Source organism: Haliotis rubra, unplaced genomic scaffold (assembly GCF_003918875.1).
Source record: "Haliotis rubra isolate DU_JTF1 unplaced genomic scaffold, ASM391887v1 Scf8, whole genome shotgun sequence".
Lineage (NCBI taxonomy): Eukaryota > Metazoa > Mollusca > Gastropoda > Lepetellida > Haliotidae > Haliotis > Haliotis rubra.
Window position 1 is genome coordinate 3,287,530 of NW_025767523.1, and position 15,480 is coordinate 3,303,009.

Consider the following 15,480-nt stretch of genomic DNA (forward strand, 5'->3'; position numbering starts at 1 on the left):
AAAACAGCAACATGAACATGCATGGTTGGCTAAATGCTGTACAGTGGGTTGCACCAGTGGCACGAGAAATGGACTGTTATTACACAACAAATACACAGTCTTCGAACCCATCAGACAGGCACCGTTATATGTTGTCGTGCTAATGAGGTTACACTATCTCCACATAAAATTTATCACTACAGTTCAAACGAGCAGACAGAACTTTGTTCAGAGGCAGAATGCCAGCACAGACCATCATGAATCGACTGCACATCTCAGGTATCCGAGTTTGATAACCATACACAGCACTTCTCCTCATCGTGCTCAACGTTTACGCCGGGTCCGCTAACATGCCAGAGTAAAACTGAGGCAGTGGAACAGGAGAATCTTCAGTGACGAGTCCAGATTAGTGACGAGTGACCAGTCCATTGCGCTATCCAGAAGACAGGCTGCTGGCGTGACAGGAGAGGGGGGTGTCAGGCGCTGTCTTTTGTTCCTGAGAATGATCGACTTGGGATGATCAGCGTAATGGTTTGGGCAGTATTCAGTGCCAACGGTCGATCGCAATCGATCCAGGGAAATCTTACTGACATACATTATAGGGATCTAGTTTTGACCCAAGTCATTCTGCCATTCATGCAGTTATAGGATCCTGGGCTGATATTTCATCAACATGACAACGCCCCAGTTATGACATCATGGATTTGCCTTCCCGTTCCCCAGACCTGAACCTGATGGAACACATAAGGGATAAGTTCGGAGAACCAGTGCGACAGCAGATGAATCAGTCACAGACCTTGGGCAAGGACTCGATGACCAGTAGCGACGACTTCCGGTTTGAGTGTTCCTACATGTTCTCCCTCCACGGAGTCATCCTTCATGTTAAAGGTTCAGAGATCAGGAGAATGTTACTACACCGTCATACATGTCATCCACCATGTTACAGGTTCAGAGCCCAGGAGAATGTTACTACACCGTCATACATGTCACCCACCATGTTACAGGTTCAGAGCCCAGGAGAATGTTACTACACCGTCATACATGTCATCCACAATGTTACAGGTTCAGAGCCCAGGAGAATGTTACTACACCGTCATACATGTCATCCACCATGTTACAGGTTCAGAGCCCAGGAGAATGTTACTACACCGTCATACATGTCATCCACCATGTTACAGGTTCAGAGCCCAGGAGAATGTTACTACACCGTCATACATATCACCCACCATGTTACAGGTTCAGAGATCAGGAGAATGTTACTACACCGTCATACATATCACCCACCATGTTACAGGTTCAGAGATCAGGAGAATGTTACTACACCGTCATACATGTCACCCACCATGTTACAGGTTCAGAGCCCAGGAGAATGTTACTACACCGTCATACATGTCACCCCCCATGTTACAGGTTCAGAGCCCAGGAGAATGTTACTACACCGTCATACATGTCACCTACCATGTTACAGGTTCAGAGCCGGGGAGGGTGACTGTGTTACGTCACCAACTGTCATACATGTCACCCCCCATGTTACAGGTTCAGAACCCAGGACAGTGTGTTACTACACCAATTGTCATACATGTCATCCTCCATGTTACAGGTTCAGAACCCAGGAGAGTGTGTTACTACACCAATTGTCATACATGTCGCCCCCGATGTTACAGGTTCAGAGCCCAAGAGAGTGTGTTACTACATCAACTGTCATACATGCCATCCTCCATGTTACAGGTTCAGAGCCCAGGAGAGTGTGTTATTACACCAACTGGTCACAGTACCGTCCCGGGAAGGGGAAATTCACACCGGAGAATGTAGACCCTAACCTCTGCACACACTACGTATACGCCTTTGCCATTTTGCTAGGGAACAAGGTCAAAGCCTTTGAATGGAATGATCTCTCAACACAGTGGAGCAAAGGAATGTGAGCGTTCTTCAAATTGAAATAATGACTGAAAACGGATGTCGTCACTGATTTTCAGAAGTTCATGTTACAGTTTTCACACCTATCGAACTTTCGTCTTGTACGGTAACCGTTTAGGCGGATAATGTCATCGTTTACTGGGAAATATTCTGTAATTTTGACGATCGAGTACCGGTTCGCAATAGTTATGTTTCTTATTAGGGCCAAACCTTGATGGAAGCTCAATCACAGCTATGCACCATTTACCTGTCCTCAAACAGATTAATATTTACCATGCAGGTTCGAACGTTTCATAGCGTTGAAAACGGTCAATCCCAACATGAAGACCTTGCTTGCTGTCGGGGGATGGAATTTTGGGCCGTGGCCGTTCCACCAGATGTCTCACACTCCAAAAGGGAGGAAGGAGTTTGCGGACTCCGTCGTCAAATTCATCCGAGAAAACAAGTTCGATGGCGTGGATGTGGACTGGGAGTATCCGGCAAACAGAGGCAGTCCACCAGAGGATAAACACCACTATACCGAGATGCTAAAGGTACCATATGAACGGGGTTAGAATAGATCTCGTTCGGGAAAACTCGTGTCATCCCGGGATAACTCGTGTCATTCCGGGGTATACGGATTGACCTCGTACGTCTTGTGACCATTTTACAAACTTGGTTCCGTCTTCGCATGAACGGCCAAACAAATAGTCCACTTGTTGTACTTCATCCACTGATTTGTGAGTTTATATGGATGTTTTCTGAATACATACTCAACGTCATTTATAACCAGTAGTTATTACATAATGTAAACCGATTGTGAATGTTACCACGGCATGGAAAGAGTGTTTATTATAACTTGTTCACTGATCCCGAGGGAGATACGGGCTGATGTACCCGCATTGTTTCTTTATGTTAACTACATCCGATGGGCGAGGGGAACATCAACAAAAATAAAGGGTACATCAACCCATGGATCCCGAGGGTCCAGTGAACAACGTATTTATCTTACCGAACAACTCAATGTCAATTTTGAACTGTTTAAAGCACGGGTATTGGATCATAATAAGGAGCCCGGCAATTAGCCAATACTAGATTTTCAGATGACATAAAATCTACAGACAACAAAGAAAAACAAATTTAGAGTTATATCCCTTCAATCGATTTGCATTCGCAAAACATCGGAAATTTCCTTACATCATACGTGACTTAGTTATTCGAGATAAAAAAAAATACTAACTAAATGAATTCCCACAGTTCGGCATTCCCAGCGGGTAACAAAGAAAATATTACTCGCTTGCAAGCGGGGTACACTGGCAATAATAGAAGGGTGCTTAGCCAATCAGAAAACGACATTTATGTGTGAGGTAAGATTGTAAAATATGTGCACTGGTGGTGTGGTTTGGGGGGTTATTACTTATCGCCTTGTGGTCAATCCACGCTGCCCAATAAGGGGACGACTCCACCCAGGAGACAAGGCCATCATAGTCCATCTGACACTGGCAACCTGACCAATCAATATAGTTTATATTGTTTCACCTGACACATGGTCTTGTAAGGAGGTGTTCATAAATCAACCAATGCCTTGCACTGTCAAACTAGAAATCTAAAGACAATGGATTCATTGGCACAGAAATGTTGACTCAATGTTGAATCATTATGTATGACGTGCTTCAATGTTAAAGGGATATCGATTTCTTGTTCAGTTTGAACGTTGAAGTAATGTATAAATCTGGACATTGAATTAACACCAGATACCAATTTTGAATGAATGTGGAAAAACAATTTACATTTCGGCATTATTTTCTTATACTGAAATGTTAAAGCAATGTTATATGCCTTCTAGGTTAACTTCGGTTTGAAATAGCCGATAAACGACTTGTTTTCAGGCATTGCACGATGCCTTTGTTGTGGAAGCGCAACAATCTGGTAGACCCCGACTGATGTTGACGGCGGCCGTGGCGGCGGAAAAATCCATCGTTGACACTGCATACGACATCCCGAAAATTTCACAGTAAGGGGTAGAAGTCACATGAACGCGAAGATGTTACGATTGGGGCAACAGCACGTAAGGGGAGTCATTTCAAACAGATTTGTTACCAAACATATTGTCATGAAAAGTGCAATATTCAAAATTCATCCTACCCAGCCATGGTAGAACCTAAAATTGTCAGTTCCAAAAGAGTTGTCACTAACTCCAAACGTGGCAAGACGTGACAAGTAATGAAGTTGTTTGTATTGACTTGATCCAAGCAAGTCTTCATTCTCGTTCTGTATCACGTTGTGTTTTGATGTTGCATAGGATCTTGGACTTCATCAGTGTGATGACCTATGACCTGCACGGCAGCTGGGAAGACCACACCGGTCACAACCTTAACCTGGTGAGTGGGTGCGCTTAAGTGTCATTCACGCTGTCCCCCTGTAGCAAAAAGATAGCTAAACGTAAGGCGAACACAAACTCTTCCCCTCTGTTCCCCTGTTCTACATCACAGGTATACACCTGGCAGGTAGGTAAACACTTGCCTTGTGCTATATCACATACAACCAGAAGACGGGTTCACTCTAACGCTTTATGGTATCAGAGTTATACACCTAACAGGTTATTGTACTTCTGGATTGTACCGTAGTTATGCAGTTAGTGCATAGATGAAATTACTGTAATCATGTACTGTATCACAGTTATACACCTGGTAGATGGGTACATTCTAACCCTGTACTGTATCACAGTTATACACCTGGTAGATGGGTGCACTCTAACCCTGTACTGTATCACAGATGTACTCCTTGTAGATGGATGCACTCTAAGCCTGTACTGTATCACAGATATACACCTGGTAGATGGATGCACTCTAACCCTGTACTGTATCACAGTTATACACCTGGTAGATGGGAGCACTCTAACCCTGTACTGTATCACAGTTATATACCTGGTAGATGGGTGCACTCTAACCCTGTACTGTATCACAGATATACAACTGGTAGATGGATGCACTCTAACCCTGTACTGTATCACAGTTATACAACTGGTAGATGGGATGCACTCTAACCCTGTACTGTATCACAGTTATACACCTGGTAGATGGATGCACTCTAATGGATGCACTCTAACCCTGTACTGTATCACAGTTATACTCCTGGTAGATGGATGCACTCTAACCCTGTACTGTATCACAGTTATACACCTGGTAGATGGGTGCACTCTAACCCTGTACTGTATCACAGATATACAACTGGTAGATGGACTTGCCTTGTAGATGGATGGATGCACTCTAACCCTGTACTGTATCACAGACATACACCTGGTAGATGGATGCACTCTAACCCTGTACTGTATCACAGTTATACACCTGGTAGATGGGTGCACTCTAACCCTGTACTGTATCACAGATTATACTCCTTGTAGATGGATGCACTCTAACCCTGTACTGTATCACAGATATACAACTGGCAGATGGTACTGTATCACAGTGCACTCTAACCCTGTACTGTATCACAGTTATACAACTGGTAGATGGATGCACTCTAACCCTGTACTGTATCACAGTTATACACCTGGTAGATGGGTGCACTCTAACCCTGTACTGTATCACAGTTATACACTAGGTAGATGGGTGCACTCTAACCCTGTACTGTATCACAGTTATACACCTGGTAGATGGATGCACTCTAACCCTGTACTGTATCACAGTTATACACCTGGTAGATGGGTGCACTCTAATCACAGTTATACCCTGTACTGTATCATCACTGTAGTTATGGATGCACCTGTGATGGGTGCACTCTAACCCTGTACTGTATCACAGTTATACACCTGGTAGATGGATGCACTCTAACCCTGTACTGTATCACAGATTATACACCTGGTAGATGGATGCACTCTAACCCTGTACTGTATCACAGTTATACACCTGGTAGATGGATGCACTCTAACCCTGTACTGTATCACAGTTATACACCTGGTAGATGGATGCACTCTAACCCTGTACTGTATCACAGTTATACACTGTATCACAGTAGATGGATGCACTCTAACCCTGTACTGTATCACAGTTATACACCTGGTAGATGGATGCACTCTAACCCTGTACTTATACAACTGGTAGATGGGTGCACTCTAACCTGTACTGTATCACACAGGTAGATGGATCTAACACTGTACTAATACCTGTACTGTATCAGAGTTATACTCTAACCCTGTACTGGTGGGATGCACTCTAACCCTGTACTGTATCACAGTTATACACCTGGTAGATGGATGCACTCTAACCCTGTACTGTATCACAGTTATACACCTGGTAGATGGATGCACTCTAACCCTGTACTGCATCACAGTTATACACCTGGTAGATGGATGCACTCTAACCCTGTACTGTATCACAGTTATACTCCTGGTAGATGGATGCACTCTAACCCTGTACTGTATCACAGTTATACACCTGGTAGATGGATGCACTCTAACCCTGTACTGTATCACAGTTATACACCTGGTAGATGGATGCACTCTAACCCTGTATTGTATCACAGTTATACATAAGGTAGATGGATGCACTCTAACCCTGTACTGTATCACAGTTATACTCCTGGTAGATGGATGCTTTCTAAACCTGTGCTGTATCACAGTTATACACCTGGTAGATGGGTGCACTCTAAACCTGTGCTGTATCACAGTTATACACCTGGTAGATGGATGCACTCTAACCCTGTACTGTATCACAGTTATACACCTGGTAGATGGATGCACTCTAACCCTGTAGATGTATCACAGTTATACACCTGGTAGATGGATGCACTCTAACCCTGTACTGTATCACAGTTATACACCTGGTAGATGGATGCACTCTAACCCTGTACTGTATCACAGTTATACACCTGGTAGATGGATGCACTCTAACCCTGTACTGTATGTATGGCAGTTATACACTGGTAGATGGATGCACTCTAACCCTGTACTGTATCACAGTTATACACCTGGTAGATGGATGCACTCTAACCCTGTACTGTATCACAGTTATACAAGTTATACTGGTAGATGGATGCACTCTAACCCTGTACTGTATCACAGTTATACACTAGGTAGATGGATGCACTCTAACCCTGTACTGTATCACAGTTATACACCTGGTAGATGGATGCACTCTAACCCTGTACTGCATCACAGTTATACACTAGGTAGATGGATGCACTCTAACCCTGTACTGTATCACAGTTATACACCTGGTAGATGGATGCACTCTAACCCTGTACTGTATCACAGTTATACACCTGGTAGATGGATGCACTCTAACCCTGTACTGCATCACAGTTATACACCTGGTAGATGGATGCACTCTAACCCTGTACTGTATCACAGTTATACACCTGGTAGATGGATGCACTCTAACCCTGTACTGTATCACAGTTATACACCTGGTAGATGGATGCACTCTAACCCTGTACTGTATCACAGTTATACACCTGGTAGATGGATGCACTCTAACCCTGTACTGTATCACAGTTATACATAGATGGATGCACTCTAACCCTGGTAGATGGGTAGATGGATGCACTCTAACCCTGTACTGTATCACAGTTATACACCTGGTAGATGGATGCACTCTAACCCTGTACTGTATCACAGTTATACACCTGGTAGATGGATGCACTCTAACCCTGTACTGTATCACAGTTATACACCTGGTAGATGGATGCACTCTAAACCCTGTGCTGTATCACAGTTATACACCTGGTAGATGGATGCACTCTAACCCTGTACTGTATCACAGTTATACACCTGGTAGATGGATGCACTCTAACCCTGTACTGTATCACAGTTATACACTAGGTAGATGGATGCACTCTAACCCTGTACTCTAAGATTATGTACCTGTACTGTATCACAGTTATACACCTGGTAGATGGATGCACTCTAAACCTGTGCTGTATCACAGTTATACACCTGGTAGATGGATGCACTCTAACCCTGTACTGTATCACAGTTATACACCTGGTAGATGGATGCACTCTAACCCTGTATTGTATCACAGTTATACACCTGGTAGATGGATGCACTCTAACCCTGTACTGTATCACAGTTATACTCCTGGTAGATGGATGCACTCTAACCCTGTACTGTATCACAGTTATACACTAGGTAGATGGATGCACTCTAAACCTGTGCTGTATCACAGTTATACACCTGGTAGATGGGTACACTCTAATCCAACATCACATTTGTACTGGTGGATAGGTACACATATATAAGAAGTTGTGTATCGCTAGAACTATCACCCTTGGTCTACCCACGTGTCCAAGATAAGACGAGGACACAGTAAATGATTCACCTTTGATTTTGTGAATAATGTGCTGTTTCAGCATTGGGCAGCTGAATACTGGGTGAAGATGGGCGCACCCAGAGAGAAACTAAACATAGGTTTGGCGCTGTATGGTCGCACGTTTACCCTGTCAACTGCCGACAACACCCTAGGTGCACCTGTCAGTGGCCCCGGTGCAGCAGGCCCGTACACACGCGAGAAGGGCTTCATTTCTTATCAGGAGGTGAGAGAAGCGGATATAAAAGGAGATCAAAAGCTCAACCAAATCAACATTTAAAATGACAGTTATAAAAGAACCGATATTGCAATTATGACAGGTTCTCGAGTAGAGGTAAAGTAGCAAAGACAAGCTTTCAACGCAGTTGACAATGGGCAGTTAAATCGCTAAAGTTCGATCACATGTCACATACACAGCTTGTATGTCTACCCCTGCTATAAGACATGCTAAAAAAGCGCCTTTGAGCAGCTATAGAACTGTATGTATGTGTGCGTGCGTGCGTGTGGGGTGTGCATACATGCATGTATGTACGTATGTGTGTGTGTGTATGTATGTACGTATGTGTGTATGTATGTATGTGTGTGTGTGTGTGTGTGTGTATGTATGTATGTATGTATGTATGTATGTATGTATGTATGTATGTATGTATGTATGTATGTATGTATGTATGTATGTATGTATGTATGTATGTATGTATGCACGCATCTATGTATCCATGGATGTATGTATGTTTGTATGTGTATGTATGTATTTATGTATGTATGATATGTAAGTATGTATGTGTGTCTGTGTCTGTCTGTCTGTCTGTGTGTCTGTGTCTGTGTCGTGTGCGTGCGTGTGCGTGTGCGTGTGAGACACCAAAGCGTCGTCGTCTGATAACGTAACATGGGATTCGCAGCTCGTCTTCTTGGAACACCTGGATTAATACTTTGTGGATTGAATGGAGGATTTGGACGACCCATGACGTCTCAGAGGTGTTCTGTTGGGAACTTGTCTGGTAAGCGTGAAGGAAACGTCAACACGTCGACGTCGTTGTCTGCAAGGATGTTCTGTACATTTTGGCAATATAGGATCTGGCATTGTCATGTTTTTTAAAGGACACCACATGTCAGCTGTTGTAGATATGGCAGAATGATTAGAGGGAGTGTGTCATAAATGTAACCCTGACCTGTAACGCTTTCTGTAAACGATGCCTAAAAATCCTCCCCACACCAAAACACCTCCTCTGTCTCCACGACTTTCTGAAAGTAACAGGCCGCCGTTCGTTTTCATCTTCGACGGCATACACCCTCTCCTCTAGACTAATGCTTAGTCTCTGAATATATGTAATTTTGATAGTAACAAACAAGCCCATTTTAATTGAAAAGGAGCCCTAGGGAGACCAGAGATTCAGAACCTGAGGAAATCTAGACTTGCTTTATTTAGGGCTTTAGCACAGCAGAGAGAGCTTGGCAGTAGGGAAAATAATGTGGTTCAGGGACTGTGAGACAGACTACCTCTCCTCCATCAGACAGACCCAGCTTTCATAAGCCGCTGTTATCGATGTACGGCCCTGGCCCATCTCTATCTCTGACAACTATGCCTTGTCTATAGCTGTACTGAGTTGCCTCGCCACTGTCTGCTGACTAACCAAAGACAGTCGTCACTGTGAAGAATCGATTCCGGAGATGCAAAATACGCCGGTCTTCATTGGGCGTAGTTGGATCAGCCTGTTCTTGACATGGCTGATGTCTGTCTGTAACTTTGTCTCAGGTTAATTACAGCAACTTGGGAGCAGCCAAAAGTTCCAGCTATGTGGATATGAGTGACTCGCTCGGGTGTCAGTCGTGGCATTTCTGTGGTGTATGACCGTCATCACATGCCGCCTTTATCCTTTTCCCATCCTGATTGCTGGCAGTCTAAGTAAACTTAAGCTCAGTATTATTCGTTACACTGCTATACTGAGTCTAACAAAACCTAGCAGAAGGTTGCGTCAGCTAACCTTTGAGCGACCTATGACCGTCCAATCAAACGCGAGACAGCCGAACGGATTTAACCAATCAGACAACGACTACTTGTTAGGGTTCGGCGGGACTTACAAAACGGTTTTGGGATTTTCTCTTCCCTGGTCGCTGACACTGATCTATCAACAATCAACAAACGAAAATCCGCATATTTGACGTGCAGTATAAGTAACGCTTATGGGTTTCTAATGACATGGTTACTATTTGCTTATATTTTCGCAAGATGACATCCTTGAATATTGACAAAAACGCTATTTTCAGCGACTGTTGACTCATTGAGTGTAAAATAGCATTCGGTATCGTTTTTTCGGTAAAGGTTCAAACGGTATGTGCGAATGAAACTTTCGCGATTTGGTAAGCTGTGTTCTGATTGGTCAGTCCAAAAGGTTCGCTGACGCGACCTTCTACTAGGTTTTGTTAGACTCAGTATAACAGTGTAACGAATAATACTGAGATGAAGTTTAATTAGACTGGATTGCTGGTGTAGTGTCGGCTGCCCAGGAGACATGTTTGTTGCCTTTCTATCAGCAGAAGTGCCGTGGACGTGTATCACTTTCTGCACAGGACATTTGTTGTGTTTGGACAATATGTTCTACACTGATTTAGTTTGATCTTGTGCTTTATATAATATTCCCAATTTCATTTTATGTGGTAAAGTTTCTTTTCGACTTTCAAATATTTCAATACCTGTGACAACCAAACGTTCAGGCTCTTGGATCATGATGTTTGAAAAACTGTTTATATTTCATCTATACTATTTAAAAAAGAAACGCATAACCAAGAAATCTGTTGCGAAAATGTTGTTGTTTCAAACATGTATAACTCGCCCACAAATAGACTTTAGTACATGAATTTTTACATTAGGTTAGAAGAAGGAAATGTCTATACAAGTGGATAATTGTAGATGACGGAGAGGTTGAGCGCGATGGTGACGACGTAGCACGGTCCCGACGTCGGGTCTCCTGACTCTCAGTCCAGTCTCTCTCAACCTGTTCCGTACAGTTTACCCGGGTATCCTCCGAAGTCCAGGCACCCTGGCTGCCGTGCTCTCAGCCGTGGCAGTACGATCACGCAAATGTAGTACCCGGATGTACCGATCTTGTGGTCTGCCTGTACAGGGACGATCATTTGTTATACCTGTTTGGTTGTAACGAGCTGCAAACCGTGATAGCGTGCTCAGACTAACATTCAGACGCCTGGCAAATGAAGATTGGTAGTCTCTAGCGTGCATTCTTTCAATGGCGCAGCGTGTCGCAGCGTCATGACGTCGCGTAGAGATTTGACCTTAAAACTCCTTCAAAACGAATGCCGATTTCCGAAAGTAATCTGGATTTTTACAGCCAGACAGTGCATGCTAATTATTGCACAATTTCAACTGGAAGGTGATTTCTGTGGCGTTGTGGCGATGCCTTTTTAATCATTGTAAGAACATTTTCATGTAAAGTCAATTTTTTACATTTTTTGCAATTGTGTAAAAATCATGCTATCAACACTTTTCTTACATATTTTGACAATTGTTTGAATGCAATAGCTAATTCATAGATTTTTAAAAATACAAAACGCATACGCGTTTCTATTTTGGAAAGTATATTTTCTACCGAAGTAGTTTATAAGTAATCAAATATGTTTTAAGGTACTTGTGCGAAAAGACCGAAGTGTAAATTTTTCTCGTTTCAGATTTGTGAAATGGAGCAAACTGGTGGCACAATTGTAGATATCCCCGAACAGCGCGTCCGCTATATTACCCGGGGTGACCAGTGGGTGGGCTATGACGACAAACTCAGTCTCCGTGACAAGGTGAACACATGTTGGGTGCAGGGTGAAGAGGGTGGGTAATGACGTCAAACCGAGTCTCTCCCAGAAGGTGAACACATGTTGGATGCTGGGTGAAGAGGGTTGGCAATGATGTCAAACTGAGTCTCCGTCAGAAGGAGAACATGTTGGGTGCAGGGTGAAGAGGGTGGGCAGTGACGTCAAACTGAATCTCCGTCAGAAGGTGAACACATGTTGAGTGCAGGGTGAAGAGGGTGGGTAATGACGTCAAACCGAGTCTCTCCCAGAAGGTGAACACATGTTGGATGCTGGGTGAAGAGGGTTGGCAATGATGTCAAACTGAGTCTCCGTCAGAAGGAGAACATGTTGGGTGCAGGGTGAAGAGGGTGGGCAATGACGTCAAACTGAATCTCCGTCAGAAGGTGAACACATGTTGAGTGCAGGGTGAAGAGGGTGGGCAACGACGTCAAACTGAGTCTCTCCCAGAAGGTGAACACATGTTGGGTGCAGGGTGAAGAGGGTGGGCAACGACGTCAAACTGAGTCTCCGTCAGAAGGTGAACACATATTGGGTGCAGGGTGAAGAGGGTGGGCAGTGACATCAAACAGAGTCTCCGTCAGAAGGTGAACACATATTGGGTGCAGGGTGAAGAGGGTGGACAATAGCGTCAAACTGATTCTCCGTCAGAAGGTGAACACATGTTGGGTGCAGGGTGAAGAGGGTGGGCAGTGACGTCAAACTGAATCTCTCCCAGAAGGTGAACACATGTTGGGTGCAGGGTGAAGAGGGTGGACAATGACGTCAAACTGAATCTCCGTCAGAAGGTGAACACATGTTGAGTGCAGGGTGAAGAGGGTGGGCAGTGACGTCAAACTGAGTTTCTCCCAGAAGGTGAACACATGTTGGGTGCAGGGTGAAGAGGGTGGACAACGACGTCAAACTGATTCTCCGTCAGAAGGTGAACACATGTTGGGTGCAGGGTGAAGAGGGTGGGCAGTGACGTCAAACTGAATCTCTCCCAGAAGGTGAACACATGTTGGGTGCAGGGTGAAGAGGGTGGACAACGAGGGTGGGCGTCAAACTGATTCTCCGTCAGAAGGTGAACACATGTTGGGTGCAGGGGTGAAGAGGGTGGGCAGTGACGTCAAACTGAATCTCTCCCAGACGGTGAACACATGTTGGGTGCAGGGTGAAGAAGAGGTCAACGACGTCCAGAAGAAGGTGAACACATGTTGGGTGCAGGGTGAAGAGGGTGAAGACGTCAAACTGAGTCTCTCCCAGAAGGTGAACACATGTTGGGTGCAGGGGTGGGCAGTGACGTCAAACTGAATCTCCGTCAGAAGGTGAACACATGTTGAGTGCAGGGTGAAGAGGGTGGGCAACGACGTCAAACTGAGTCTCTCCCAGAAGGTGAACACATGTTGGGTGCAGGGTGAAGAGGGTGGACAACGACGTCAAACTGATTCTCCGTCAGAAGGTGAACACATGTTGGGTGCAGGGTGAAGAGGGTGGGCAGTGACGTCAAACTGAGTCTCTCCCAGAAGGTGAACACATGTTGGGTGCAGGGTGAAGAGGGTGGACAACGACGTCAAACTGATTCTCCGTCAGAAGGTGAACACATGTTGGGTGCAGGGTGAAGAGGGGGCACGTGGGCAGTGACGTCAAACTGAATCTCTCCCAGAAGGTGAACACATGTTGGGTGCAGGGTGAAGAGGGTGGACAACGACGTCAAACTGATTCTCCGTCAGAAGGTGAACACATGTTGGGTGCAGGGTGAAGAGGGTGGGCAGTGACGTCAAACTGAATCTCTCAGAAAGGTGAACACAGAAGGTGAACACATGTTGGGTGCAGGGTGAAGAGGGTGGACAACGACGTCAAACTGATTCTCCGTCAGAAGGTGAACACATGTTGGGTGCAGGGTGAAGAGGGTGGGCAGTGACGTCAAACTGAGTCTCTCCCAGAAGGTGAACACATGTTGGGTGCAGGGTGAAGAGGGTGGGCAGTGACGTCAAACTGAATCTCCGTCAGAAGGTGAACACATGTTGAGTGCAGGGTGAAGAGGGTGGGCAACGACGTCAAACTGATTCTCTCCCAGAAGGTGAACACATGTTGGGTGCAGGGTGAAGAGGATGGGCAACGACGTCAAACTGATTCTCTCCCAGAAGGTGAACACATGTTGGGTGCAGGGTGAAGAGGGTGGACAATGACGTCAAACTGATTCTCCGTCAGAAGGTGAACACATGTTGGGTGCAGGGTGAAGAGGATGGGCAATCATGACAGTCCGAGTCAGAACGTTCCCACTAACGTTCTATAGTTACTTTTATGTTCTTGCTACAGGTGTGCTACATCAAGTCGAATGGCTTTGGAGGTGTGATGGTGTGGACCCTGGACTTAGATGACTTCTCGGGGTCTGCCTGCTTCCAAGGCCCCTATCCCCTACTCCACGCTATCGTGGACGAACTCGTCAGCCCAGACAGAACTTATTGTGTAGGATCAAGAACGTAAGAGTTAAGATTTGTTTTGAAGAACAATCTGAGTAGTTATTTGGTATCTCAATTATAAATTGATAATATAGTTGAAGGTCATTTAAACCAAAAGCAATTTATTGTCATTGAAATGGCGCTGAGAACATGGGTGGCGGCGACATCTTAGAGAATGCAAGTCGCTGTGCAGATGTTGTTTTGTTTTCTTCCTGGATATGGACAATGAATGATGGATTATCATTTTTATTACAATGATAACCCGCTGAAATTCACAGTGAGGCCTTTCATTTAATTTCTGATTTTATGGTACCGCTGACGTTACACGTGGAAAGGGTAAGATGTTTCTGTGTGTCTCTGACTGTACGATGTTTTTGGAGAGTAACTAAAACAAATAAAATTATTATATTTTGCTTCCACAGAAATGCTTAAATGAAAACCTTTTTTTCTGAACTTGAAAACAGAAACAGTACAGTATGGAATCCTAGAAGGGACATTGTCGCGCATTTTTAGGCTTTTTTAACATTTCTTAGATGGGGCGACAACGCCACATATTTTGACCTTGAAAAGTGTCGCTATGTCGCATTGTCATCCTTTGGATGAATAGAAAAATATTATTCAAAACGCGACATGCGACATCGCGACAATGCGACAAATGGCCGAAATGTCGCCTTGTCGCATTGTCGCGCTTTTTGCCTCTTTTTGCTTGTTTTTGAGAGGGTGACAATGCGACAACGCGACAACGTTCCATAGTACAGAAACGTATCGAGGACTATTCAAAAGATGAAATCAGTGCAGTCAGGTTCGTTTTCATTTCAACCTACCGTACCAGTTAACAGTTAAACCCTTTTAAATTCCTGTATGTATCATAACCGGGAACTCCTCCTTGACGTAAGAGGCGACTAACGGGATCGGGTGGGCCTGCTAGATGATTTGGTTGACACTAGTCATCGTATCCCAATTTGTAGATGCTCCTAGTATCGATGCTCATGCTGTTTATCACTGGGTTGTGTAGCTGGAATATCACAGAGTGCCACATT

The 15,480-nt window shown here is 44.5% G+C and overlaps 1 protein-coding gene across 1 annotated transcript in view; it reads left to right on the forward strand.

Moving 5' to 3' along the window:
* The window catches only part of LOC124261496, a 78,066-nt gene that overhangs the window by 35,467 nt on the left and 27,119 nt on the right, over positions 1-15,480 (forward strand). Inside the window, exons 19-25 of the mRNA XM_046695816.1 lie at positions 1,708-1,897; positions 2,177-2,429; positions 3,765-3,889; positions 4,178-4,256; positions 8,227-8,409; positions 11,865-11,984; positions 14,298-14,461. Of these exons, the coding sequence (XP_046551772.1) occupies positions 1,708-1,897; positions 2,177-2,429; positions 3,765-3,889; positions 4,178-4,256; positions 8,227-8,409; positions 11,865-11,984; positions 14,298-14,461 (1,114 nt within the window). The remainder of the gene's footprint in view (positions 1-1,707; positions 1,898-2,176; positions 2,430-3,764; positions 3,890-4,177; positions 4,257-8,226; positions 8,410-11,864; positions 11,985-14,297; positions 14,462-15,480) is intronic.